The sequence below is a fragment of the Xylocopa sonorina genome, chromosome 3, assembly GCF_050948175.1.
Source record: "Xylocopa sonorina isolate GNS202 chromosome 3, iyXylSono1_principal, whole genome shotgun sequence".
NCBI lineage: Eukaryota > Metazoa > Arthropoda > Insecta > Hymenoptera > Apidae > Xylocopa > Xylocopa sonorina.
The window spans coordinates 7,085,348-7,112,733 of NC_135195.1; the positions used below are offsets into that span (position 1 = coordinate 7,085,348).

Consider the following 27,386-nt stretch of genomic DNA (forward strand, 5'->3'; position numbering starts at 1 on the left):
AGTTACCCCCGTTCACTGCAATTTTCGTTGTTTAACCGTGGAATTATCGATTCCACGGAATCGATGGCCACGAAGCGACCTTCCGCGCTTTACAATTTCACCGCGGTTGCTACCGATCGGTAAGAGCGACACGAAGGTGATTCCGGCGGAATTTGGATAGAATTGACCTCTATTAAAACGAATAATAGAGACCCAGACAACAGGCTACGCAATTGGGCGAGGTTAATTAACGAAGGAGACCGTTTTCTTTGTCTACTTGAAACATATTGGCTTTTAAGGACCAATTGCGGATAATAAAACTGCCGCAGGTTTAAGTAGCGTTAATATCGTTTCCCAAATAACTGGCCATAAAGCGAAACATTTGTATCTGTCCAAACATAACTCACGATCGTTCTATTACAACCGATTATGGCTACCAATCTACTTTCCAATCCATCTCGGTTTATCTCGACGGCCCTACACAGTAAGACCATGGTAACAAACCTCCAGCCAGATCCAAACATCCAAATTTATCCCTAGAAAACCACAGAAGAGGTCCTGAGAATATACGCGAAAATGAACGATGATGAACATGCACGACTCGCTTCGACGTAGCTCGTTGCACGAGACAATCGAGAGCAAAGTAAACTGGCGCGAACGACGCTCCAACTCTTCGCCCGCCATTTTGGTCCCAGGGGGTGATCCGTTGGCGCGGGCAGCTCGCTCTCGTCTTCGATTCTATCCGATCGTTTCTTGTATCCGCGTGTTTCGTACGCGCGGAGCAGATCGCGAAATCAGTGGCACGCGGGCGGGAAAGACACGCGCGGAAAATTAATGGGCAACGTAGGTCGCGCGACCAACGATCGCCGCTATCAGAAGAGCGTGGAACGAGCCAGCCGTAGAGACGGCTGATTATCATTCAAACGGCACATGCGACCGGTGACTGCCCTTGGCCATACGGAAAGGCGACGCTCCGCAAACGAAACGCTTTAATGCCTGAAAGAGGAGGCATAATTGTCAGCTCGGTTCTCCCGGTGTCGTTAAACTCGTTGAGCCACCGAGTCGAGGGTCAATATCCAACTCGTTCCTTACCGTTCATCTTCCGCGCGCTCTCCTCCGTTCTTACTCGCATTCGAGGGAACCGTCGCTCCGTTCAAATCAATTTTTCTTCCCCGTTTCCCCCCCTTTTTTTTTCTTTTCGTTTCCTTCTTTCTTTCGTTTTAACGTAGAACGCGCGAGGACGACACGGTTGCTCGCGATATTCGAGTTTTCCATTCGCAGCGTACCTTTTTCTAAACGCGAGAAAGAGATTTCGTTGGATCATAATTACATTCCACAATAAGACTTGCGAGAAAGTCCGTAGCCTTTTCACACCTTCACAATCACTATTGTTATCGTTTTGCGCGCATCTTCGTTTCACGTATGGAGGATCGGAAATAATTGCGCTCGGTTATTAATAGCGGCGATTCATTAGCGGGACGTACTGATGCCGAACTTGTTTGTTTGATAAGATTCGAGCAGTGATTCGACGTAAACGGGTCGGTGAAATAGGAGAGAAAGGAGATTGCCTTTTTTATTTCCCCTTGTTTCGTTCGAGAAGTGCGAGATTTAGTGGTCGTTAAATGTTTGGTATGTGGTTTATGGGGAAGCTTCGAATGGAGACGATAGTTTCGTTTCACGTGAGCGAGAGAGACTGCCTGTGAGTGTATTTATATACACACTGGTAAGTCTCAAAGTAAAATAAACTAAAAAGAAGAAACTTCTAACGATGTTTATCCCGCGTGTCGAAAATGAAATAAAATTCTGATTTCTATTCACGTATAATATGTTTTATTTTATTTTTAATTATCCGCAATATTTCTTCGTATCTTCGACTTCGATTTTAAATGGAAAAAGTGGTTCGTACATTTTATCTGAGCGATCGTAGAATGCCTCGCAGAGAGGGGTAGCTTTTTTCCGTATTGATGATAGATAACCCAGATTTGGTTTAGAAAGGAGGCTTTTGAAGTGATTCCACGGAATTATGACAAGGTATTCCGCGTCCGTACGCGAATGTTGTATTACGATCACGGGGACGGAGCAGCGGGACGCAATCACCGACGTGAGTCTCCTCGTCGTCGACGTCCGCAGCCGGAATTTATTACAGCCACCCCGTTACCCCACTTTCCCTCGAGAAACTCTTGCGATTGTAAAACACCGGCGACGAAAACTGCGGCCCCCCTTTGTCCCGTGGCGGGTTAAATAAATTTGAAAGTCGCGAGCGGGCAGACGCGACGCGGAAAAACGTGTTCCCCGTAGCACGGCATGATGGAAAACCTGCTGGCCACTTTAGATCGAGGAAGTGAATTATGGCCGTTGTTACCGTTGCCAGCTGAATTTAACGCGGAATCTTTCTCTTCGATTAATGTGTACGGCCGTGATTCACCGCGCTCCTTCGAGTGTGCAACGTTTCGTTATTCGGTCACGGTTCTGTTGTTGTGAAATATCGCGCGAGGAACCGGAGGAGTATCCGCTAATCTTTGAATATATGGATCAGCGGTGAGAAAAGAGGAAACGTTTCCAGAGAACATCGAATTCTTGCCCTGCGAAACGTCCGTGAAGCGTGGAATAATGGAATTTGTTCGCTGTTTCTCTACCTATCGGTAGAAGATCTCGCGTTATCGTCGCTGCGCCATTCTTACGAGGGTCGATCTATGTTTGCAGCTGGAAATAATTTGGTAGGTGCGAGAAATTTGAACGATCGTTATGGTCTTGTGTTTCAGAAGCTGCTGTCGTTCTTCCACCCGAAACCAAGGCGGGGAGACAAGTCGGATAACAATAACACGACCAACTCGACGTCCAACAACATCCACAACAACATGCCGATACACGAGCCTATCAACGTCACATCTCACGACGTGTATCGTAAGTACAGTTTCGCATTTGCATTAAATTGAACCGCCGCCATCCTGCTCGGCGACGGGGGGCTGCCTGAAATCGAAGAACGAAACGGTTGTTCCGTCGAATACATCAACGTCCGCGCATCGCGCCGGGAAGTTCGATCGAGCGTGTACTTGCACGCACGGGGGTTGCACGATTTGCATGCATCAACGACGATTATACGCGCGAATAATTTTTCGCCACTTTCCTGCACGGGAACCTTGACACCGATTCCAATGGCGCGCGTGTACGCGGGATTCTTCATGGAAAACTAAGTCTAAGTTTTCGGCCACGGTATCGCAAGCCCAAGTTTTCTAAGCGCCTTTATCACAAGCACAAGATTCCATGACATTTTCAGACATAAAAATCTCGAAGCGAATGATCTAAGTTTTCCAAGCGACCTCAGTATCAGCAAATTTTTCAAGCGCCTGTAGCATCAGAAGCGCGAGTTTTCTAAGCGCCCACAGTGTCACAAGCTCGAGTTTTTAAGCGCTCTGTCACAAGATTCCTTGATATTTTGAGACATAGAAATCTCGAAGCACCATTAACACTTTTCGATCGAATTTCTCCAAAAGCTCGTGGCACTCGAACAGTTGCATGGTATCCTGCATGGCACCCCGCCAAGTTGACTACTTCGCGTTTTCGTTGAGTTACTCGCGAAAGCTCTATCGTTACGCGTAAACATTTCCCCGCGCACTTATCAGTCTGAATTAATCCGTGAAAAACAGCTGGCAGATTGCCAATGACAGCTTCTGAGGCGCTCAAGTATTACGGATCGAGGCTCACGGAGTTCGAGCGCGCCGAGATCGAGAAGTACTCGGAGATCTGGTATCTGGGCCTGTCGGCGACGAAGATCCACGGCGAGGAGGGCTCGTCCCAAAACGGTGGATACGACGACGACAACGGTAGTTACAACAAGGTCTTCCACGATCATATCTCGTACAGGTGCGTTCCTTCTTCCTTTATTTTCCGTTCGTTTCTCCCCCTCGAAGACTTTCATTTTAATAGCCGAACACTTAGCGAACGTTTTACTCTTGCGGCGATTTCACGATTTCCTATTATCCTCGCGATTCAACCGCAATTAGGAGCGATAAACGCTCGAATTGGTTCTGCAGCCGCTAATCTATCGAGAAATAAAAGCGTCATTGTTCTGTTTCCCATGCGATTTCTACGCTGAAGACAATTTTTTCACGGCTTGTATTTCACTGGCCGGTAGTTTGATCCTTTTTGGTCGATATTTCAGCTGGTCAGTATTTAAATGCGAATGGTCATAAATTGCAAGGTAATACCTAAAAGCCAGGAGAAAAGCTTTAAACGATCCAACTTGAGACGGTAAATATCGGCTACGGGACTTGCTCTTTCGAGCGCGAGAAATTACTCTACGCGAAACGAGATACGCCTACTCGAAAGAGGCTAGAGTCGCGAGTTTTGAAAGCGGGATGAATGCTCCCTTGTGAGAATTTCGTCTGAAAAGTTCGTCTCTCCGATTCCATGAAACCAACTACATTTCCGTATCAATTTCTCGTACAGATTCGATTTATCTAATCTAAAATCCAGAATTGATGAGTGCAAGAAAGAAATTACACGCGTCTATGGGTGCAAGCTTGCGAACTAAGCGTGTCGTACGATTTGTACCAATTTGAACTTTCCTCTTCGAAGAGAAAACTGGCAACAATTAACAATAAATATCGATTGGTTCCTTCTCAGATACGAGATCTTGGAGGTGATCGGGAAAGGAAGCTTCGGGCAAGTGATCAGAGCGTTGGATCACAAGACGGGACAGTACATCGCCATCAAGATCATCAGGTGAGCGAACTTGTCCGGTGAATCACTTCGAATTACCGCGAGGAGAGGCGTCGTTCGCCATCGCGCGCTCGCTCGCTCGCTTTTGTCGTCTCGTTCATCCTTCGGTTCCATTCACGCGCAGCGTGCGCACGCCTCGTCTTAACCGGCTTGTCCTTTTCGCAGGAACAAAAAGCGATTCCATCATCAGGCGCTGGTCGAAGTCGAGATCCTGGAACACCTGAGGAAGAAAGACCTGGACGCGAACGCGTCGCACAACGTGATACACATGCTGGAATACTTCTACTTCAGGAACCATTTGTGCATCACTTTCGAGTTAATGAGGTGCGGGACGCCTGCTTCTCTCTTGCTTCGACAACGAGATAATGTCGTAAAAATAATTTTAAACAACTCCTTTTCTATTTCAGTTTGAATTTGTACGAGCTAATCAAAAAGAATAACTATAAGGGATTTAGCCTGAGCCTAATACGACGATTCGCCAACTCGTTAATTAGCTGCCTGAGACTGCTGTATCGAGAGAAGATCATTCACTGCGATTTGAAACCCGTAAGTACCATACGTACATCTCATTCGACCACGCCTACCCATCTCCCCTGAAAGAACTGTTTGCAGTTAGAAAACGCAACGAAACGAAATTGTTAAAACTTGGAAAATTCCAAAAGATATTTAGAAGTTTCGTCAGAACTCTTTGTACTCGGCTGGGACGCTGAAAAGCGTCTGCTTTGTCCGATAAAAGTCCACTGTGGCCCACGCGTTAATGAACTAGCCGGGAGCAAGAGTAAACAGTGATGTAAACAGCTAAGAATGCACGGGGGTTAATAGACGTGGAGGCCTCTTCGTTGATCGGCCATCTTCTAATCCCGGTTTCGTTCCCGGTTGCAGGAGAACGTGCTTCTGAAACAGCGGGGAAGCAGCTCGATCAAGGTGATAGACTTCGGGTCCTCCTGTTACAGCCACCAGCGTGTATACACGTACCTTCAGTCCAGGTTTTATAGAAGTCCAGAAGTGATCCTTGGCCTTCCGTACGGAACGCCGATCGACATGTGGAGTTTGGGTTGCATCCTCGCCGAACTTTACACCGGCTGCCCGTTGTTCCCCGGCGAGGATGAAATCGAGCAGCTCGCCTGCATCATGGAAGTGCTCGGTCTCCCCCCGGAACACATTATTAATCACGCGTCCCGTCGCAGGCTTTTCTTCGGTGAGTACAACCGTGAAATCGCTGCAAAATCGAGGGACAGTGTCAAGGTTGACGTGTCAATTTTCTAAGTGAGATCATCTAAACGATCGTTTTCAGACCCGAAGGGAAGTCCTCGATGCGTAACAAACAGCAAGGGAAAGAAGAGATGGGCTGGTAGCAAGAATCTTGCGATGGCTCTTCGTTGCACTGACACGCTTTTCGTAAATTTCGTCAGCAGATGCCTCGAGTAAGTGACATGTGGTGGAATATTAAGAGTATTAGAAAGAGCCAAGTATCACGGAATATTTGTAAAAGATGATTCGCGTTGGTTCCCCGCAGGTGGGATCCAAAGAAGCGCATGACCCCCGACGAGGCGATGCGTCACGAGTGGCTGAACTCGTCCACCTCTCACGTGAGCTCCTCGACGTCGACGATAACCGCGTCCACGGTGAACGCGAACTCGAACGCGAACGCGAACGCGAACACGACGAGCATGGAGAGCTCGTCGCAGTCCGCCCACGCGCAAACGGTCAGCGTGACCGTGAGCGCGCCCAGGCAACGGGCCACCACCGTCGAGGACCCGCCGTACACCATGTACCGCGTCTCAAAGGGGCGCAAGTACTACATGCAGAGGATCAGCACGACCGAGAACACGGACAACGCCGGCCTCGTGGTGAAGAGCAAGCTGAACGGGAGCGCGAGCAGCCACGCGCTCGCGAGCACCACGCAGACGACCACCTCGAGGCACGCCTCGACGGGCGATATCGTCGCGAGCCTGGACCCGAATCTCGACGATTCCGGTACGTTTTTACCGCCGATATTGTGAAATCGGTTCTGCGCCACCCACTTTTAGATGCTTCCGCGCGTACCGTGTCGCGATCGAACCAACGCTCGCTCTACGACGTACTACGGGATGATCGCACGCGCGGACGAACACGACGGAGGCGTGCATTGGTCTTTTCGGTTGGAACGCGACGCAACGCTGCCCGGTTGATTTGGTCTAGACAATAAAAACCACAAAGAATATTAAACGAGCAAAAACCATAGACATACGTACACAGAGGCGCGTGGTCAACCGTGCGAAGTTCCAAGACCAACGGTAGCCCGAGTTTACGAATTTAATCGTTACGATGACTCTCGTGAGGGTGCATCGTGTTATCCGTTATCACGAGTATACATATGGTAGGGTTCGACGTCCCGTGTGCTCGAAGAGCGAGAGAACCCTTGGGATGATACATGACATTGAAGTGGTGGCTGGCTGTGAATCGATCCGATCGCTAACGAGAATCGAAGACTTTCACATTTTCTTGATAGACCCACGCGACGTACGTCGAGCTGTACGGCCGAAATAAATCCTGATAGAACGCCTGTGTTGCGAATCACACTTTAATCCTTAACTGCTCCGGTGAAGAAATACAATCGCGGTTAATCCTAGAGCGGTGTCCTGAAGTAATCCACTGGAAAGCCATAATCGTATCTTAAAAGAACAAGCGATTGTTCCGTGATTGAAGTAACGAGTATGAACAGCTATCGTCGACATTTCTTTGACCTGATTAAATATTAAAGAGATATTTAATTTCTCCTATTTCTTCTCTGGAATGCTTCAGGACCTGGCTATAGAGCAGTGAACGATTAAAGACCGTAGAGGAGACTCGGAAAGCGGTCGTTTCGATTCGAGAGAAGAAAGAATCTGATCCCAACGGGCAGACGTTACTCAGATGCGCGTGCCACCAGTATAACCGTAGAGGTCGATCGGAAGTAGAATTTCGTTCCCCCGCCCCCGCCCAAGGCATTCATCCCTTGTCCTCCGAGTGTAGCGAGAATTTTACTACTCTAGCCGATGATGCGTGTTGCGAATCGTGTTTGCGGAAGAGGGGATCTCTTCCAACGATAACGATCGACGGAGAGTTTGCTACCGCGAACGACGCGTCTGTCGTTTCTCGCTCGCGCGCAGTGCCCAACGCTGTGTGTAACGACGCGTACATACACGCATAGAACATACGATAATTAAATAGGGACGATCGTCGCGAGTAGGAACGTTTTAAACGATGGAAGATGTTCGGTTCGCAATCGACGAACGCATATATATATTATATATATACATACTATGTACGAGGCGAAACAACTAAAGAGGGTGAATGCGTTTTTAACAACGAGATCCCCGCGCGATAGGATTAATATTCTGATCGTGCGTTATCCAGCATCGAGTCGCGATTAAAACGCGAAGAGAGAAGAGATAAGTAAGTAGAACCTGAGTCGTCTGAAACCCCGTGGCAACAGGGTCGTACCGATTAATAATGAAACGTCAAGGCAAACCTCAAGGTGAGAGAGGGAGTAAGAAAGAATGCGAGAGAGTGAGAGAGAGAGAAAGAGAGAGAGAGAGAGAGAGAGAGAGAGAGAGAGAGAGAGAGAAGCGTAACTCTTGGAAACGAAGCGTGTGCCCCAGTTTCACGAGGCCTGAGTAGTCTTATTGTGATATTAATCTACCACTGTCTTTTACGTAGATCTCTGATATTAAGAAGTAAATGATCGCTATAATTAATAATTTCATTATTTTTTTTCTCTTTTGTCATTCTTAATTATCTATTAATCATTATTTTCTTAACATTGATTATATCGCTCTCGCTATAATCGCAATATTATACAATTACGATATTAACGAAGTTGTCCGATGAGTAATAACACGCAGAGAGATAACATTATTATCATGATTATTATGATTACTACTATATTGTTATTATTACAATTATTAACGTAAGAATTGTACAGACTTTAATTAAGCCCTCGAAATTCATAACTTCACCGCACGCACTCGCTTCTTCTTCTTCTACCATTCATTTTTTTATTCATCGTGACAGTAAGGTCCGGTGCGGACGAACGAGTTCTTACCACTTAACCGCGTGTCCTTCCTTTCTTTTCGATCGCGAGCGAAAAATAAAGACACGCACGCACCACCGTGCGTGAAAAACCCTCTCGTCCGCGCCGTGTCTGAATACGCGTCTCAAGAAAGGAAGAAAAAAAAGAAGATAACATACAGAAATTACCAGTCGCGTGAAAGTTCTTCGTCGCATCGTTCGCATAATTTTTAGCCGCGGTCGCTGCTACTATACAATTTCAATTACACACAATCACACGAGACACCGTCGACTTTTATTTTCATCTTTTCTTTTTCTCCATTCACCATTAATATACATTTTCGAGCGTCCGCAGCGTTCACCGCGAAATTATCGAGGATCATATCCCTTCACGATCGAGGATTCGTGTTACCTTCTAGCATAAATGCGATGGATTTGAAGGGAAAACGCCTGTACCGTGTAACATACGTTGCCTGATGTACATCAGAACACAACACACACACACACACACATACATACACGCGTACAATTATAAAACGAGAATTTCCGCTCGGTGTTCAAGTATCACGATGAAAGTTCAACTAAACGACAGAAGTATACTCGTAGTTATGGTAAATATCGTTAGCGTAACTCGTACACGGTAATCGCTCGTTAATTAGCGACGTTGGAGCCTGTTCTGTCGCGCGTTCTCACTTCTGTATTTCGCCTGGTCCTCGAGGTGTCCGAGTCTACTGTTTAAGATAATCAGACGCCTCCACTTTTGTCAGAAACAGCTGAAACTCGGCTAATCTAGTAGTCATCGATTTTAAGTTCAATAGCGAAAGATCTGGTCATCTTAACTACTATACAGAAGTACGGTAGCCTCGAGAGACAACGATGGTCTAAGTATTCGACGCCTTGCGCGAGAAAAATGCGAGAAAGAGAAAAGAGAAATAATCCTGCGGCAAAGACTGAAGTTTTATTTAAAAACGTAACTTTTGCTCGTGATCGCGATATCACGGTTCATCGATCGAAAGACCACAGACTGAGAAGCATTTCTCTCGACTGTTCTCCCTGCAGGAGACCTCCGACAATATGGCGGCGGCGTTGGTTTTCGGTAATCATGGTCTCGCGATTTTACACACTTGCATGTTTCTTTTCCTGACCTTTTTCTTTTCGTCGCTTGTATAACTATATCTGCTGGACCCTCGATTCATCTGAAGATTGGTTTAATCGTTGACTTTAAATGGAACTCACTTTTTGCGAGCGTTCGTTTCCTGTATCGCGTAAACGAGAGACAACTTGTATTGTACGAGAATGAAACCACTGTGTTATCGGGAATATTATGGAAAATTGCATATTATGACGGGATAAGGTATTCGAAACAGACGTGAATATCTTTTTTGTTTCTGATATAAAGAAAAAGCAAAAGAAAAAAGAAATCTCACACCGAATCGGACTGGAATTTTAAATTTATCATAACCGAATTATAATCGAGCAGAGATTATAATTGGTTATAAATAAATGTTAAAATTCAAATGGCAATTTTAGAATAGCATGACTTAAGTGCATGATTTATCCAAGTTCGACGATTTACGTTCCACGAGAATCGCGGCAGAATAATCTCAGAGGTCTCCGTCTTTTACTTGTTTCCCTACACACTTGCATCGCATTATGCGCTTATAGATTAAGATACCTTATCCTAATTGAAAACGAAGAGTGAACCCGCGTCATTTACGAGAACCGTAGTTTAACGCGAGGCAGCGTTCAATTATCTGACGCTCGTTTGTAAATCTGAGACGCGGCGTGTCTCGCGGGTTTGTGAATCGTTTGAATCGGATCGATTGATCAGAGCGCGTAACGAACGGTTCTAAAATTCACAGGCGTCACCAGCCAGAGAGAAAGAGAGAGAGCTGTCCACAGAAGCAGTTTGTTCGGCTGTAGTCAGAGAGGCGAGTCCAACATTTAACGAGCGTACCATCTAAGCCCATCTACACACCACGTACACCCACACACTCATCCACACGCATATACACTCAGATTTATAGCGAGACAACAAATATCAAACTCTGTATAATAACTAACATTAACAAAACGCGTATGCATGTGTGCTCGAGAGTGGACGAGAGAAACGAGAGAAGGAGAAGAGAAAGAGAACAGGAAACGAGGATAGAGAGAGAGAGAGAGAGAGGGAGAGAGAGAGAGAGAAGAGGTACTTGGTACGGGGAGAATGTGTCCAGCGAGAATGCGTTACATTATCGCATATACGTATATACATATACGATTTTACGTGTTAAGTAACCCACGCGGAAGCGAAAAAAACGAGTTAAATAATAGGGTATCCATTTAGAAAATAAAATAGAGAAGACCGTTCGAATAATCCCTTATCCACTCCACCACCCCCTGGTACTGTTCGATCGCGTTCAATCGTCTCGATCGAATCGTTCACGGGAGTTCGAGCGCGCGCGAGAAACAAATTTTTCTTACTTAAAACATACGCTTACTACACGAAGTCCAGCGCACACGTCGTTGCAGTTAATGATCTGGTAGCGCGCGATGTGTTCGACGAATTAATTATCGCACCGTGACTGCCGCTAATACCACACGCGTCGAGTATGTTTAGTGTTCAGTACAGTAGTTGCAAAAGCGTTACGGCAAATGCTTAAAAGTGAACAAGTTACCAGGCGTTTAATCGAGAAGCGTGCCAAGCGAGGTAGAAGGAAAGAAAAATATAAAAGAAGAACACGGAAAGCGTTTATTCTCGTCGCGTCGGTTCCCGCGTGAACGGTTCGCGATCGAACAAATTGGGCGCATTCGACGCGAAAATTTGAGATTATGAAAAAAAAAGAAAAAACACGAAGAGATCGAGTCGACGAAGGCGTGTTCCGTCTTTCATCGTGCGCTTTCATTTGTGCGAATCGTTCGCGTCGATTGTACAGACCTTGAGTTTTTAGTTGTGTTCACTACATTGTATACAGTGGGATCAAATTAAACGCGTTAGAATCGACTTAATCTACGTAAACTGACTATGTCCCACGCACGGTGTGTACGCGCGGCATGTATAAGAGAGGCGCGCGTACGCGCGTCGCGTGGGACCGAGATATGCCTAAATATAAACGAACATTTGTGAGATATACTTTCTGTAGAAGTAATATGAAGTATAACGGGGGGGAAAGAAAACGGAGAAGTAGAGAAACAAAGCGTATAGAGATGTTTGAGCTTGAATAATCAATCGACGTGTCGTCTGAAACGAAATCATTTATGTTCGATTCGATTGGATTGAGAAAGAATCATCGCCGTCTCGTGAAATATAAACGTGGACGAACACGGCAAGTCGCTTTCTAGTCCGGAAAACGTGTTACTAAAAAAAAAAAAGCAAAGGGGGATGGTCCAAAATGGTCTAAACTCTAGGGAAGAACGCGAGGAGGAAGAGGAGGAGGAGGAGGAGCAGGCCAAGACTCTCTTTCAGGCTTCAGCGTGGAATGCTCTTAGCGCATATCTGTTAGGACATCGCGTAACTAATTATCGAGTTAACGACGTGATTAGATCTATCGAATACAATTAGATAGTAACTGTGCATTACGTAGACGGGGCGAGATGATCGCCATCCGCCACGACCGTCCCTTTTCCCCCTCCCATTATCGACGCAACATTGATGATTCCTAGCGCTCGATCGATCCTGTAATATTGATCGTAACAACGATTTACCGTTCATACTTAGCGTACCCCGATAGGACAATCATGAGTAATATGTTTTGTGTTAGAGTGCCGCCAAATTTCTCGTAGCTAAGCGTTTAGATAGAACTTCGAATAGCAAAAATGTTAATCTCATTTGTCAGAAATCTATTCATATTCGTGATTCTATGCGCTGTTGCTGATTGAGAGAGACTGCAACGGGATTTGTACATTTCTCCGCCATGTGTACGTTTTCGTCATTGTCGAGTTCTCTTTATATGAATTATATAGACTTCGTGTGGTTAATATAGATTGTATTCCTCGAAAATAAAAGCATGTACAAAATGTAATAATAAATAAATAAATAAATATATATATATATAATCATATTTATATATATATATATCTTTGGTAACGACACAGATTTTCGCATGTTGAGATAAAAAGATCGATAGCGTAAATTCTAATCGTGATTTTCTTCATTAGAAATGTGTGATAGCATACGGTTACTTTGAGATATTATTATACTTGAGAATTTTTATTCAACGTGTATAATTATACGAGCTTCGCAAAGAAAGAACAAGAAGGATAAAACGAAATAATACCGGGAGGGGGAAAGGATATTCGCAGAGAATCGAAGAATTCTGAAAAGATATAAGAGAAAGAGAGAAAGCGACGGAGGGAGAGAGAGAATGAGAGTGAGAGAGCAGGAATTGATAATGATGATTTGTAACTCGGCGTTGAAGAGCAGTGGAGAACACCTTGTTATATCGTGTAAGTACGAGTTCGTCAATTTCTGCCCAACTTAATTATAGTGAACGAAAATGAAGAATTGCTAATAATAAATGATTATGATAACGACATTAGTATATCTAACGATACAATACTGAAGCATCCATCATCTTTTGTATCATTTGTTCGTTTGTTTTTATCTTACTGCGTTTGTCTTTCATTATTAATGCAATACCAAGATGACTCGGTTTCGACACGGTATCTTGTGTGTAAATATATACTAATAAAAAATACAAACACATAAACCGCTATCTTAATCGTTATCCTACTATCGGGAAACGGATCTCCTACTTTCGAAAAATGTGAGTAAGTTACTTCAACTATCTTCGTCAACTAATCCGTGAATATATTTTGGTAGGAATTAAAATGAATTCGAATGATTTATTTAATTATCAGTATTAAATACAGGGTTTAAATAATAAAAAAAGAATGATAGTACGCTAAGCGTTAGCGGTAAGTACAAATCATTTACCTGCATTTGGATTATTAACGCTTTGTAATTAGCGTTTCAATATTGTTCTAAATTTAAATTAGAAAGATTAATTCAAGAATCATTATACTTTCAATATAAATAACACATGATTCGATAAAAAAATTTCAATTTTACAAAAAGTATAGAAAAGTAGAAGTAGAAAATTAGTTTAGGGAAGATCGTACCGTTTTACAGAGATTTTCAACAGGCAGAAGGCACAGGATGCAATATTACATACATATACATATATAATATAGTTAACATTATTACCTACAATACGATTAACATTGCTCGGCAACACGCATATATGTTTTGCTACTCCACTTGAAACTATTTTCTCTTTAAGACATTGATCCTACGGACACAAATTTTTGGTAAAGGATTAGTAAATGACTTGAATAGCTGTTGGAGAAGATTGCATGCACAAGAATAAATATAGATGTATATGTATGCTAATTTGCATCTGATTATTTGAAATTCTGAATTAAAAATTAAGATCCTCTTGTACCAATGCTACCTCCTTCGTTCTCCTTTTTGTGTCTTTCGTTTCTCCTTCTTTTCTTCTCTTAATTGTTTTTGCTTTTCCCTAAATGGAAACAGTATATTTATTATTAAAGTTATATTTATTTCTTCTACATTTAAGAAATAAATCTTTTTTTAAAGGATACCTATCCTCTTTATCTTTCTCTTTTTTCCTTTGACTTTCCAATTTAGCCTTCTCCCTTTTCTCTCTCTCTTGTTGTATTATCGTAGCTGCATTTGTATTCTTCTCGATTCCGCAGTCTCCTCCTCCGCTTGCTCCATCCTCTTCGCCATCTCCTTCGCTGTTCTCTTCGTCCGACATTTGGCTGTATTGGGCTAGAATTGCTTCTCTTATTCTCCTTTCCTCCTCTGTGTAGCTCTTTTGAGTCGTCGTAGGGAGTGACTGCGATTCCAGCATTTTAGCCAATCTGACGTCCACATCCTCCACTGGAACTTTTGAACCGGCTACCTCTTCGACGGGCAACCATTCTGCCCATGCTTTTAAGATTTCATTCACATGTTTCCCAATGTTATCGTCCTAAAAGTAAGTAAGTAAATAAGTAAGAATTAAACGGTACGATCGTGAAAAAATAAGTATTGTGCTTGGTAGTCTGAACCGTGGACATCTATGCTCTTCTAAATGCAAGTAAATGAAACAAGTAAAATGCATAAACATCCGCGATTTAATATCACTCGATTATATGTACGTTGCACAATGTTGCCGAATTATTAAGTTGTTAAATAATTGAGTTAATACGTCGATACAACAGTTGGACGCGCGCGCGTGAGAATAAAACGCGTAACGCGTCGAATTCTGGGGAGAGACACATGCGAGTTCATAACAAAACGAACGATAACAATTTCCGCTGTTATTTTTGACCGGCTACGAACAGCAAGCATATTCTAACCTCACAATCCGTGTGCTCCTCACCGTTATGCCCGCGAGTATGCTTTCAAGGGCTTCGGTCTTCTCGTCTTCCGTTTCATCGCCCTCTAATATTCCTTTGATGTACGATCCAAATACGCCTTCGTCTGTATTTAAAGCCTGCAATTTCTTGCTCAGCCAACTATCGAAAGAGTTCGTAGCGGCCGCCATGTTCGGCTTTTTCAATTTTCCGGGTCCTTCGGTTGGTAATACGTTCGAACCAGTTCGTGCTTAACTACTATAGAACTCGTGCGAGCGGTAGTTCTTCTAAGTGCTCGTAACAGAGAGAGAGAGAGAGAAAGACGCTATAAGAAAGAGTGAGACAGATATCACCTACTCTACTCTAGAACCTCTGGCGCCATCTCTGTGAAAAGTGCTCAAACTGGTCGCACAGCGGTACCGACAGCGAAGTGAACTTTAAAAACTACTAGCGCCATCTCCTGGAGGAACCCTGAAGCTAGGTCGGTAATTAGTTTCAGTACTTTCCGCAGAGATGGCGCTAGTAGTTTTTGAAGTTCACTTCGCTGTCGGTACCGCTGAGCGACCAGTTTGAGCACTTTTCACAGAGATGGCGCCACGGGTTCTACAGTAAAGCCTCTAACAGCTGTCTCACTCTTTCCTATAGCTTTCGTATATATCTTTCTCTCTCTCTTACCTCTAAAGCGGGAGATATAACGTATCGGACTCTTTCTTTTGCAATGAAAATTAAGGAGTTTCTTTATTTAATCAGCAGTATTCTAAAATTCTGCGATTAAGATGCGAGGGAGAACAGCAGGGAGAAGGGAAGAAAGGCGGTGACGGAATCAGGAAGGCAATAAATGTGCAATATACGTATAATATAATAATCGTGTGACAAATTTTTGCAGCTGATGCTACACTTGAAAAGCAAGAAAAAAGTTGAGCAGAACTTCTCGTAGGACATACGGCTTGGAAGATGCGTTCAATATTATGAGTGAACTGCTGTTTTTCTGAAAAAACAAAAATCCCAATGTATTATACTTGATGCTACGTTCAGGCAATAACGTAACATGTTTAAATTTCACGCTAAAACGTAACACCGATAACTTCCTTAAAGGCAGCTTCACGTATTACTAAACTCTCGATTAATGAGGCGGTTAACCTATATACCATCGATAACATTCAATATTTGTAATTTATCTTTCCCAAAATGACACAGAAAGATGATTTTAACATTTATGTCGGCGCTAAATCTGGAGTTTTCAAAGGTATTATTTCTAGATCAAAACTCTACACGATCAATTAATAGTTAACCTCATGTTAACCTCAACAAAATTCGCCGATCTTATTTACAAACGATTACAATTTAAAGTACACGATGATTCAAATATAAACTATTGCCAATAGGTATAAAAATAGGAAAAGATGAATCTGTAATGCACAACATACAAAACTTAGTGTCGATAACTAATAACGATGAGGTTACATCGATGTCTTGGGGCAACGATGAAGAGAATGAAGTTTTACTTGCTTGCGGCGCGAAAGCAGTTAGGAGGTTATATATAATATGTAACTCATCAATCAACTTGAAATTGTTCTTATTACTGACGATAGAAACCTGCTAATTTATTCTGTTTTGCAGTGTAAAGGTTTACGATACGGATTGTTCAATGTTCACGTGTTCTTTCATTTGCAATGTAGGAACAGGAAAAATTAATGGCATATCTCGATGCGGCGAGTAAGTAACAGTTTAATGATATTAACTATTGATAAACTTCCTTTGAGGCTTAGCAGACTCTCTTAAACATAACAGTTCTTGTTATGTATCTTATGCAACCAGCAACTACTGTGTAGCTTGAACCTTTTGTTTAATGTAATTAGGGATTTACAACTATACTTAAGGTTTCTATTTTCCAGAGCAATTTTAACTGCTGTTCATTCAGGAGAAGTAAAGCTATGGCGATTTAAAGAAGAAGATGGATTTGTAATAAAAGCTGGTGAAAATTTAGAAAGAATGCGTCATTCAAAAATAAACAAGAGAATCATAGCTACTGGTGGCCGAGAACATAAGTTGAAGATATTTGACATAGAAAGGCAAACACAAATGTTTGTAGAAAAAAATTTACCTCATGATTGGTTACAATTAAGGGTTCCTATATGGATCTCTGACATAGAGTTTCTTCCTAACACAGAACAAGTTGTCACAGTTGGCAGATATGGACATGTAAGGGTCTAATTAGTGTAAGATTCCATTAAACAACTGTTATCACTATTGTGTTTTACAGTTGTAAGTCGTGTCCTTTTAGAAGAATTATTTCAATATTCAAGCAAGCAGTGGAGCTATTCTTATTTGGGATCAAATAACATTGATAAATATAAGACATAGAGATAATATTTTCAAGAGGACATTGCTTACATTCAGGAGCGCGAATAACAATAACTAAACTTCGGATTATTATTAATATAAAATTTTTTTAACAAATCTTATTTGATGTCTCACATCTCCAATTATGTAATTATTGCCTGGTATTAAAAATAATTAAATTCTTAAAGGTTCGTTTATATGATCCAAATGTACAAAGAAGACCTGTTATAAATTTGGAAATTAAGGATGAAGCATTAACAACACTGTGTACGGTACCACGAGAAAAGTAAGTGCAATCTGTGTAAGGTAACTACATTGTAGCTTTTCTTTTAAAGCAGCTATGTGTGATTTCATTATAGGCAAATTATAGTGGGTTCTGGCAAAGGTAGAATGAATCTCGTAGACTTAAGAAATCCAGGCAAAGTATTAAATACTTATAAGGGATTTGTTGGTGGTGTAACTGCAATAGCCTGCAGTAAAAGTGAGCCTTATGTTGTTAGCATCAGTTTAGATAGACATTTACGAATACATCACATTGACACAAAAGAGTTACTGAAAAAGGTAAATTCTATGGATGCATTTAATCAAAGATTGTGCTACTAAAAGAGTCCATATATGTTGTCATTTTCGTAGGTTTACTTAACATCAAAAATGACCTGTATGTTGTTACGTTCGGAATTTTCATTACCAGTAAATAAGGTGATCGATGCAGAAAACACGAAAAGTCGTAACGATACAATTAGCGAGGATGTTGAAATAGATACACAAAAAGACACGCAAATACATCCAGATAGTGACCCGGAGTACGATACATTATTTGATACGATGCAAGTGATTGGTAATAAGGAAGATAGCAAATTAATTGGAATAAAGCGAAGAAAGTTGAATCACTCTACACTATATAATGAAATCGTAAGTAATTTCGCAATATTTTCTTTTCATTTTAAATCGTTGTAAAGCTATTGACAAACGAAAATGATTTTTATTTCATTTTGTAATATATATATATATATATATTTAGGTGACTGATAAATCTACATTAATGGAAAACAAAAGAGTAAAAAGTTCCAAGAAGATGAAAAAATTGAATTCATCGACATAATTATGTTATTAACAAATACTAACATATTTGTGTCATACATGATAAAAAAACTTATATATATATATATTTTTTTTATAAGTTTGTTTATAAATTTTTAAGGAATTCTTATATATATAGAATATCGAAAATAGTCAATGATATGGAGCAAAACCTTTTAAAAACATGGATAACAAGGCACGCAGAAATTATTACAAACAATGAGATAAAATGTTTCTTTACGATGTATTTTGTCACTCAGCAATTCTTTTTTTTTCATTGTACCTTACATGTACAAAGGTAATGAATAATACGCTAATCGCTTTCTGCCTTGGATACACAGTACTGAGACGCGACTAAATGTACTGTCTAAATTATTCGATTAATCTTTTATTGTACAATTTATTCTTTCTTAATACCTTGTTTATATATATATATATATATATATATATATATATATATATATTATATTATATATATATATTTATATCGTTTTGGTTCTTGTATACAACGTACACTGACTTCAATGGCTTCTCAAACAATAATCAGTATTCTTTCTTTGCTTAAGATTCAATGCTGACTTGCGATTATCAGTCGTTAATTTAATCTTTTGAATTACTATCGAGATTGGTGTGGAGTCGAGCAAATTTTTCATGCGCAAATGTACACACTGCTGCTTGCAATTCTACAAATAATTTTAAAGCTTGATGGAATATTGCAGCAATAACTTAAATTTACATTACGTAGAATTGAAGAAAAATGGACTTTTCAAATAATTATCAGAAAAAATATTGTACATTCTTCTTTCTTTCGGTTGAGAACAAAAAGTTAAGACATACATACGTTCGTGTATGAAAAACTCGCTTGTCTGCGTCAATCTGGAATAGAAACGCGCGATTAAATGCATACTTTTAGTTGCACATAGTATGCGTTACCAGATAAGTTCTTCATACTCATCTAGCTAATGAAACTATTGCGCAACTATTAATTACAAATCAGCGCCGAATTTAAGATCGCGTTAAAGTTGTGCTCCCGATTTTAATAGTAACATTGAAATCAGATCTGCTGCAGGATGTAGGCTATTGTAAATTTTGTTGTTACGTCTAGAAACTAGAAAAAGTGAACGTAACAACTTGAAAAGTTGAAACGCATTTTGTACTAAAAGGAAATAATTCTCGCAGCTACAGCATACTAAATCTTATTCCGCTATAATCCTTTCAGCTGTACAAAAATCATTGTCCACTACGCCTGTTGTTAATTAATACTAACATAAATTTGCTTTATCCTGACTATGTCCCCATTCTGAAATGGAATATTTATTTCTTATCTTCGTATATGTACCTAGGAATAAATTTACTAAATTACAGGCACTGTCCCCTTCAAGATTCAAAGTAGGTGGGTTTTGTATTTCTACTACACAAAATGGGACTTTGTGCCAAGAAGGAATATATATTCCCTGGCACAGAGGCCATTTTACATACAAATTTCCACATATAGATGTAACACGCAGTTCTCTGCATAATTTTATAATTCCATCTCTTTTTCTGTGCAGTAAGCGTAGAATAAAATCTGTTTCGAGAAGAAACAATGTTTTTTTTGTTTTTTTTTTCTTTTTTAATTGATTGTGTTTATACAGGAATGCCTTCTGTGCCACTTGTTTTTATATATTCTGTTATTTAAATCATGTACAATAAAGAGTGCAGTTTACAGTTTACATAATTCTGAAATATAATTCAACACTGGTGCTTTTTGAATCTCTGTATAATATTACTATATAACTAACGCGAGAAAAATAGGATTAGTATTATAAATATTTACGATAAATAATTTTTGCGATTTCCAAAATGATTCCTTTCGATTGATAATTGATTAAAAGTGAAAATTAGTGACAATAAAAATAGAATTACAAAACTCCTCATCCGTCGTTCTTTTCTCTTCCTTTTTGTTTTAAATTACGTCAATTACATTCTCATTAATTACATAATATACAGAATTTGGTCAAACGTCGTGTAAAAACTTTTATATGCCTTCTACAATTCTATTTCTCCCTTTCCAAATAAAAATTTTTATGATCATAAAATAGTTAATTTATAAAAAAAAAACCTGGAAAATCAAACATAAAAGTATTTAAAAGAAGCGTTATTAAATAACATTATATGTACACACAAATCTAAAATAAACAAAATATATGTTCCTAGTTAAACTGATTTATAAGTGACTCGAATATCATTGCTACAGATATTTGGACACATATAAAGCATTAATTAACATTTGTGGCAGCACATACTAATTGTACAATTGTTTTCATTTTTCACTTTACGTAGGCCTCTTGATGCTTAGTAGCGTATATTTTCGTCTTGTAAACACATTACTTTTTTTAAAAAGACACATAAAATAGTAACATATACATTCAACAACAGACTGGTATTTTGAATTTATTTATGTATTGCTTTCCTGTACCGAAATACTTCGTGAAGCTTGTATAGAATATTATATACAACACAATCAATTTTGAATGTTTCATCTACTGTTTTTACTTTATTGTTTGTTATTTATTATATGCACACTACTTCCATTTGATTGCTATATCAGAGTTAATGCGAAATCAAAAGCACCATGTTTTTTTTCCTTTTTTTGCTTTTTTTTTTGTAAAATATCACATGCTGTGCAATCGTTTAAAAAAAAAAACAAAATCACTTATTATGCACATCTGTTTTCTAATATTCAGACATCTAACGTGATAAGTTCACAGATAAGAAGCTACTGTATTTTTTATAGGTAAGCATACAGGATATATAATATTTAGACATTTGCTTAAAACTGTAGTATTCGTTCCTGTCAGGAAAAAAGCGTGGAAGGCCTCTGTAAAAATGAGGTCCATATTTATTAATTATGGAGCACTCTTCGATACTACTCTCTTCCATGTCCTCTGGACATGTTCCTACACTATCCGACGGTAAATAAAGTAAATTAGTTTCGTAACTCTTGATTCTGAACTAAAATACAAAGATTCCAGTACAAGAAGGAGCAGCATAGCAACGTTATAAATCTAAAGGGTGTAAGAAAAAAACTCTCTGTTTCGTTGAACATTCTGTTGAAACATCCCCAGCGTATGATCGATAAAGAATGTTAAAAAGTATCATACCCTGAGCAGATTAATTACGTGATAATTGTTCCAGGCAAGAAGCTTGAATATCTACATGTTAAGTAGCATTTGTACCATAAAAAAAAATTAAACTTAATTATCGTATTCGTATTGTTCGTCGCATTCGGTGAAATTCATTTAGTTATTTTCGCGAACAGAATAACTTCGGATAACTATTGGTTTCGTGACGTAGATTGGTTTGAACGAGCAAAGAACAATGTATCGCGCATTTCACGTAAATTCTTAAGCACGGCAAACACAAGGGCGTTAAGAACGGACGAAAAACAAGCTTCTAGTCGTACGCTGCTGTGGTTGCTGTTGTACTGCTAACGTTGACTTCAAAGTCGTGAATTGATACACACGATACCATGCCTTAAGAGCATGTTAAGATAATATTGCCTCATTCTCCTCCTGATACGGTCACCTCTCTCCATGCTGATTCTTGAGTGCGGTTTACTAAACTTGACTGAGGTTCAGAGATATCTGATGCTGCTGGACTCAGCGGTGGACTAGGTGTGGCGGGTGCTTCTTCGGACTGATTTACATCAGCTGCATCTTGTTCAACTTCTGTTTCACCATCAGGGATAGAAACATCCGACTGCACAGAATTTGAAGCCTTTGATACATTAGAATCGTGTGCTCTTAACGATACAGAACTATCTTTATTGCTACTGCCATCTTCACCTGCAAATTGACACATACTAATTATTAATGTGTTTTATGCATTTCTAGCTATGAAAATATACACCGTATATTTCCGAAACAGCGGTACATGCAAATGAAAATCGACAATACGGAACGAAATTGCTTCATACGGGACTCTGTTTTCAAGAGAAAATCAAATACGAAAAATGCTTTACTCAAAATACAAAGGCTTCGAGCGAAATACAGCAAACAGCAACTGCAGGTTGATGGAGAAGGGAATCTGATATGGGAGAAGTACGCCACGTGGATATAACTAGTCTAAATTATACTAAATTTTAATATTGTTTAGGAAGAGAATAGGAACAGATAGCCATATTAAGTGAGTTAAACACATTGTGGCTGGCTAACTCCGAATTAAATTTACTTAACCTAACAAATATTCAAATCCAATTTTCTCGAAAACGGAGTCTTGCACGAGAAAATTTAATTCTACACTTCCGACTTACTTTTGCATGAGGAACCACCGCCTTTCCAGTTGGATTATAATTTCGGAAACATCGTGTATAAATTAAAGTATATTCTTACCACAAGGCCTAAGAACGAGGTAGAAGAGTAAGTCAGATAGAGAAATTATACCAGTCACTTTATCATCATCATCGACTACTACTAGCCTATGAACCTGAAAAATTTTGTTATTTGATTATTAAAAATAATATATTACACAAAAATTGATTACCATTTAAAAGATATTAGTAAGTAACAGCTCTTCTGGGTTATATTCTTATTATAAAGCATATGAAAATTATACCTCTGCTCTAACAATCTTTTCCATAATTGTAAACAGGGTTTCATCTAATTTACAACTCTGTACTCCTTCAAACCATTCATTACGATGCTCATTTGCTTCTCTGAGTGAAACATCTAAATTGTTATATGTTTTTTCTGCAGCTAAGTTCTGCAAAGATACAGAAATATGTTAATTAATTCTCTTATTGAAAGTGACTAGCATATCGATATAATTTATACATGTTCACTTACAATAACATCAAACTTTGAATAAATGTTAACCAATTTCCCTTCAGCATCGATAATTGGTAGCGCAGAAACTCTCCTCTCAACAAATTTTTTCAGTGCTAAAATTATGCTAGTTTCTTCTGTTGCTGTTTCTATGTTGTCAAATGTACCTATCCTTAACTCTCTCAAAGTTTTACTAGTGAAAGATGGTTTTGGTAGTTCGTGTATCTATTATTAAATTATTCAAATAAAATATAAACTTTAATTATTAAACATTTACATTGTTATCATTTCTTTTGTCTTGTACTTACATAAAGGAAGAGGAACCTAAGAATTCGTTTGTGTGTCAGAATATAAAGAACATTTCCAGTATCGGGGTCTATCACAGGCAAACGGTGAATTCTATTTTGAATTAAAGTTTTAATGGCCTCATACAAAGATGCATCAGGACTAATGCTCACTAATGGATGAACCTGATCCTTCAAAACTTCTGAAATAGCAAAATTTAAATAACATTTAGATTATCGAACATGGAACTATCAAAGGAAACATAAAATTGTTGTACAAAATATCTATAGAAGAAAAACATTTACTTCTCCATGTATCTAGTTCGTGTTCTTCTAATTCATCCATTGTTACAGATGGGCTGGTGTAATACATTTGTAGAATTTTTATAAAGTCTGTTATAGTTAGCATCCCTACGAATTCTTGCCTTGCGCTGTCCCATAATGGCGCAGCTCTCACACCTGTATATAAAATAATTATAATCGACACGGTCCCTTAATGACGAATAAAACATTAAATTGAACATTCGAATACGTTATTGAAAGCAAAAGTGAAAGAATAGAATTATGTCGTAACTTACCATTGTAAACGAGAGCGAAGAAGGCCTTCTTGACGAGGAGGTGCGTGTCGAAAACGACCAGTTTGGCACTCGTCGGTATTAGGTCGTAACATTTGTGAAATTTGAAAAACTTCACGAAGATCTGGGATTCGTCTTCCTCTGAAAGTCCAAACAGTTGACAGTAGAGTAGAGCTTTTTGATTACGACGGAGCATCTTTTGTTTCCATACGATGTCACAATGTTCTTACAATGTACACAATAATTCTCCAATTGTTTTCAATCAACGATAGATTTAATGTTATTTTCAGATAACAGAAAGAAACATCGGCACTGAACACTGTCGAATACGGAAGCACTTTAAATTCGATTCATAACACTTGGTTGACCTAATTACGGATCAGCTGTTAGCTGAGTTTTTGGACCTTACATTGCGATAGGTTAGGGTGGCGCAATTCGGCGCTGAATTACAAATGCTATCAACGTTATTTCCAAATATTTGAAGACAATCACCAAATATGGTCAGACGAGAGAAAAATAAAAAGAATTGTCGCCAAAGGTTTGTATTGGATAGAAGAAAATATACAGAAAAAAAGGCATCACGTTCTCTTTAAATAACGTCCTTAGGACACCTATAATTGAGCGAGCTCCGGGAAGTCACTATATAACGAACCTATTCAGATGGCATTACGTATAGTATTAAGAAAATAACGCACAAACAACAATTCTATGATTAAGAACAAAGATCCTAACAACATAATCGTACATGACAAGGCTCATTATAAAATATGCCTTATTGTTCCTGTTCGACCTTCAAGTGGAAGCGGCGATAAAATGGGTCGTAAGTACTTAAACGTTCTCACGAGGGGTGGCAACATTATGGGACGTTGAAATAAGCCGTATTAAACGATCGATTACACGACAATGAAAATTATGTTTACAACTAGTTCATACAGCAATCTCTCATACGGGAGTTATTTAACAACCTATTTAAATTAAATAGAAATTTGTCCTCGTATGGGGTGGTATAATCTGCGAATTATTAGATATATCGTGTAACTATCAAACGCTTTTACGTAACGGAAAATTAAGTTACACAGCACAGAATTCCATTAAATTAAGACAAGTGCAACATACGTGAATCAATAAAACTGGTAGAAAACGAGACGTTTTAATGTTACAGACGGGATGGAACACTTTCTGTTTCTACAGTTTCACTCGTCCTCAAAGAGCATTTTAAGCAACAGCGTTTTCGAGGGCGTACGAAGTTGGACGAAAGTAAAGGACGAAAAGTAAAAAACTCTCGTGGACGCAAAATACTGCCAAGTAACACAGCACGAGACACGAAGGATAAAACGTGTAAAGCCACGGTTAGACGCGGAAAAAACAATCACGAAACTGGAAAGAACTGCTGCATCAACGCCAAGAGGATAAAGCGCGGTTCAATTGCAGCTCGCGATGGAATGAAATGGATCTGCGAATGCCGGATGAATCAAGGGAATTCCAGTTAAATTCGAATTGCTCGAACTGTGCACACGTACTTACGCTTTAATACAGATTCCGTCATCGTTATCCTTAACTCGATAATTTTCCTCTTACAATACTTAGATGTAATCAGAAACGCATCAAGTTACTAGTAAATTAAAAGCTACCTCACTACTGCATACGAAATGTCTTATTTTACCGTGTAAAACTGTTATATTCTATACTGTTAAATTGCTTACATTTACCCGCCAGTTAATAATCTGAATCAAGAACTGAAATAATTTTCAGAGAATTGAAAATCGAGAATTTAATTACGATCGATGAACGATACGTCTCATCGTTGACTCATCGATGAACATGAAGCACTGTGCTGTCATTATATTATATATGTTCATAAAGGCTATACAGCTTATGTAATGACTGCGTGAGAGAAAAATGCAACAAGAACGTTACACGTGAAGAATCCAAGGTATTGATTTGTACGTAGCCACGTACAAATGACTCATATTTGACAAGAAAAATGTAACTAGTTATACTACGTAGCTACTGACCCACTTTCACATTATTATCCTTTTGAAAGCCTAGAAAATTTCGAACAATCTATAAATATCTATAAATTTCAGTCCTACATAAATAATAACGTTATGAGACGAAGAATACAGGCATATTAAATTCTTTAGAGATACACAAACGTCGTTGTCATTTTTTGACTTTGGAAGGCTTATATTCACATCGCAGCGATTAACCAATGATACAAAGGACAAAGCCTAATTAATTAGCAATCGGAGAAACAGTGAACAAGGACCCCATTTTGTAATTACGTAACATAGTAATAACTAACGGCGGAAAAAGCACTTTACGTAATTTGAATGCGATTTCACATAGAAATGCTCGCCCGCTCGTTTCTCATATCGCGTACACAACAATTTCGTAACGACTCATTGTCCGGTGAATCGAGTTGCGGTAATTCTTGGTGCGCACGCGGGGGGTGTATCTCATCAGACGCGGCCAAGTTGGAAAGCTAGAGCTCTCGGTTTCCCCTTTTCCTCCGCGAATGTCATCCAATTACCGACTGGAAATGCAATATTCAGCCGTCGCTTCCGGCGCCGCAGCGAAGAAAACGGGAGAAAGAAGAGACGAGGACGCGGATTTGGAGTCGTCGCCGGAATCGAATTCACGGGAAAGTTGCAGAAGTCCGTTACACGGTATAATCGTCCGAACGGGGACTAGTTTCCCAACAGCACGCGCGGACAAACCTACCGTCGCCAGTTGTATTTAAATTTCACAATTTACTGAGTGCTGTCGTACGTTGTAACTAGCTTTCGCAACAGACTCTGAACCATCGCTGCCGCGCGACCTTTAAGATTAAGTTTCTTCAAAATCCATGCGCGGAGATTAACGAAATTTAATAATCACTAAACAAGTATCAAAGATATCGCACGGTAAATTCAGATTTTTCTTTCCAGTTTCGGTTAATCGCAAATACACTGGCGAAAGCGACGCGACCCGTCAACAGAGAGCTGGCGAACCGTTCGCCACGAGCTTTCTGTACAAAGATCATCAAGCTACTGGCTGGTGAGGAGATTGTGTAGTACACTTAGGCGTTCGTGCAGTACGAAGACGAAGTGGTGGTGAACCGTCGCGGAAACAAGACGATGTACACGGTTCCCTTTACCTGGAACCGTTCGGTTAAACAGGTTTGCGCGTTCAGTGGAGGACGCATGAAATATTACTAAAAACTGAGAGATTTTATGGTG

At 39.8% G+C, this 27,386-nt stretch overlaps 4 protein-coding genes across 8 annotated transcripts in view; 2 read left to right on the plus strand and 2 right to left on the minus strand.

Moving 5' to 3' along the window:
- The window catches only part of LOC143422070 (uncharacterized), a 149,422-nt gene extending 138,311 nt beyond the window's left edge, over window positions 1-11,111 (plus strand). For 2 of the 3 annotated variants that reach the window (XM_076892443.1, XM_076892444.1), the window contains 9 exons: window positions 2,742-2,883; window positions 3,627-3,843; window positions 4,606-4,704; window positions 4,867-5,025; window positions 5,109-5,247; window positions 5,584-5,899; window positions 5,996-6,125; window positions 6,218-6,678; window positions 10,596-11,111. In XM_076892443.1, the coding sequence (XP_076748558.1) occupies window positions 2,742-2,883; window positions 3,627-3,843; window positions 4,606-4,704; window positions 4,867-5,025; window positions 5,109-5,247; window positions 5,584-5,899; window positions 5,996-6,125; window positions 6,218-6,678; window positions 10,596-10,681 (1,749 nt within the window). In that variant the 3' untranslated portion in view covers window positions 10,682-11,111. Of the gene's footprint in view, window positions 1-2,741; window positions 2,884-3,626; window positions 3,844-4,605; window positions 4,705-4,866; window positions 5,026-5,108; window positions 5,248-5,583; window positions 5,900-5,995; window positions 6,126-6,217; window positions 7,229-10,595 lie in introns of those variants that run through there. The other variant, XM_076892445.1, reaches the window with a different exon arrangement.
- Window positions 11,112-13,561: 2,450 nt separating this feature from the next.
- Window positions 13,562-15,353, minus strand: LOC143433547 (coiled-coil domain-containing protein 43). The gene is made up of 3 exons (XM_076910900.1): window positions 15,105-15,353; window positions 14,320-14,711; window positions 13,562-14,237 (listed from the first exon to the last, which is right to left on the minus strand). Exons 1-3 carry the CDS (start codon window positions 15,267-15,269, stop codon window positions 14,165-14,167), a joined length of 630 nt encoding a protein of 209 aa, XP_076767015.1. The 5' UTR covers window positions 15,270-15,353; the 3' UTR covers window positions 13,562-14,164.
- Window positions 15,354-16,194: 841 nt separating this feature from the next.
- Window positions 16,195-18,389, plus strand: L(2)k09848 (WD repeat domain 74 lethal (2) k09848). Of its 2 annotated transcripts, XM_076892487.1 has the most exons (7): window positions 16,195-16,324; window positions 16,464-16,611; window positions 16,699-16,794; window positions 16,974-17,280; window positions 17,610-17,707; window positions 17,781-17,982; window positions 18,055-18,389. In XM_076892487.1, exons 1-7 carry the CDS (start codon window positions 16,267-16,269, stop codon window positions 18,376-18,378), a joined length of 1,233 nt encoding a protein of 410 aa, XP_076748602.1. In that variant the 5' UTR covers window positions 16,195-16,266; the 3' UTR covers window positions 18,379-18,389. The 2 variants fall into 2 exon arrangements, with proteins under 2 accessions (XP_076748602.1, XP_076748603.1); XM_076892488.1 differs by lacking the exon at window positions 16,195-16,324 and having other exon boundaries at window positions 16,508-16,625.
- A 2,049-nt stretch (window positions 18,390-20,438) lies between these two features.
- The window catches only part of Snf4agamma (SNF4/AMP-activated protein kinase gamma subunit), an 83,819-nt gene continuing 76,871 nt past the window's right edge, over window positions 20,439-27,386 (minus strand). Inside the window, exons 10-16 of one of the 2 annotated variants that reach the window (XM_076892448.1) lie at window positions 24,169-24,306; window positions 23,897-24,049; window positions 23,615-23,793; window positions 23,328-23,531; window positions 23,098-23,244; window positions 22,875-22,968; window positions 20,439-22,328 (exon numbers count right to left, since the gene is read on the minus strand). In XM_076892448.1, the coding sequence (XP_076748563.1) occupies window positions 22,045-22,328; window positions 22,875-22,968; window positions 23,098-23,244; window positions 23,328-23,531; window positions 23,615-23,793; window positions 23,897-24,049; window positions 24,169-24,306 (1,199 nt within the window). In that variant the 3' untranslated portion in view covers window positions 20,439-22,044. Of the gene's footprint in view, window positions 22,329-22,795; window positions 22,969-23,097; window positions 23,245-23,327; window positions 23,532-23,614; window positions 23,794-23,896; window positions 24,050-24,168; window positions 24,307-27,386 lie in introns of both variants that reach the window. The other variant, XR_013101680.1, reaches the window with a different exon arrangement.

Excerpts from the sequence above, each read along its gene's own strand:
- LOC143433547 (XM_076910900.1), bottom strand. The coding sequence starts at position 15,269 with ATGGCGGCCGCTACGAACTCTTTCGATAGTTGGCTGAGCAAGAAATTG. Across the intron at positions 14,712-15,104 it reads GCATACTCGCGGGCATAACG|GACGATAACATTGGGAAACA; the intron begins GTGAGGAGCACA and ends ACTTACTTTTAG. Across the intron at positions 14,238-14,319 it reads GAGAAAGATAAAGAGGATAG|GGAAAAGCAAAAACAATTAA; the intron begins GTATCCTTTAAA and ends GTTTCCATTTAG.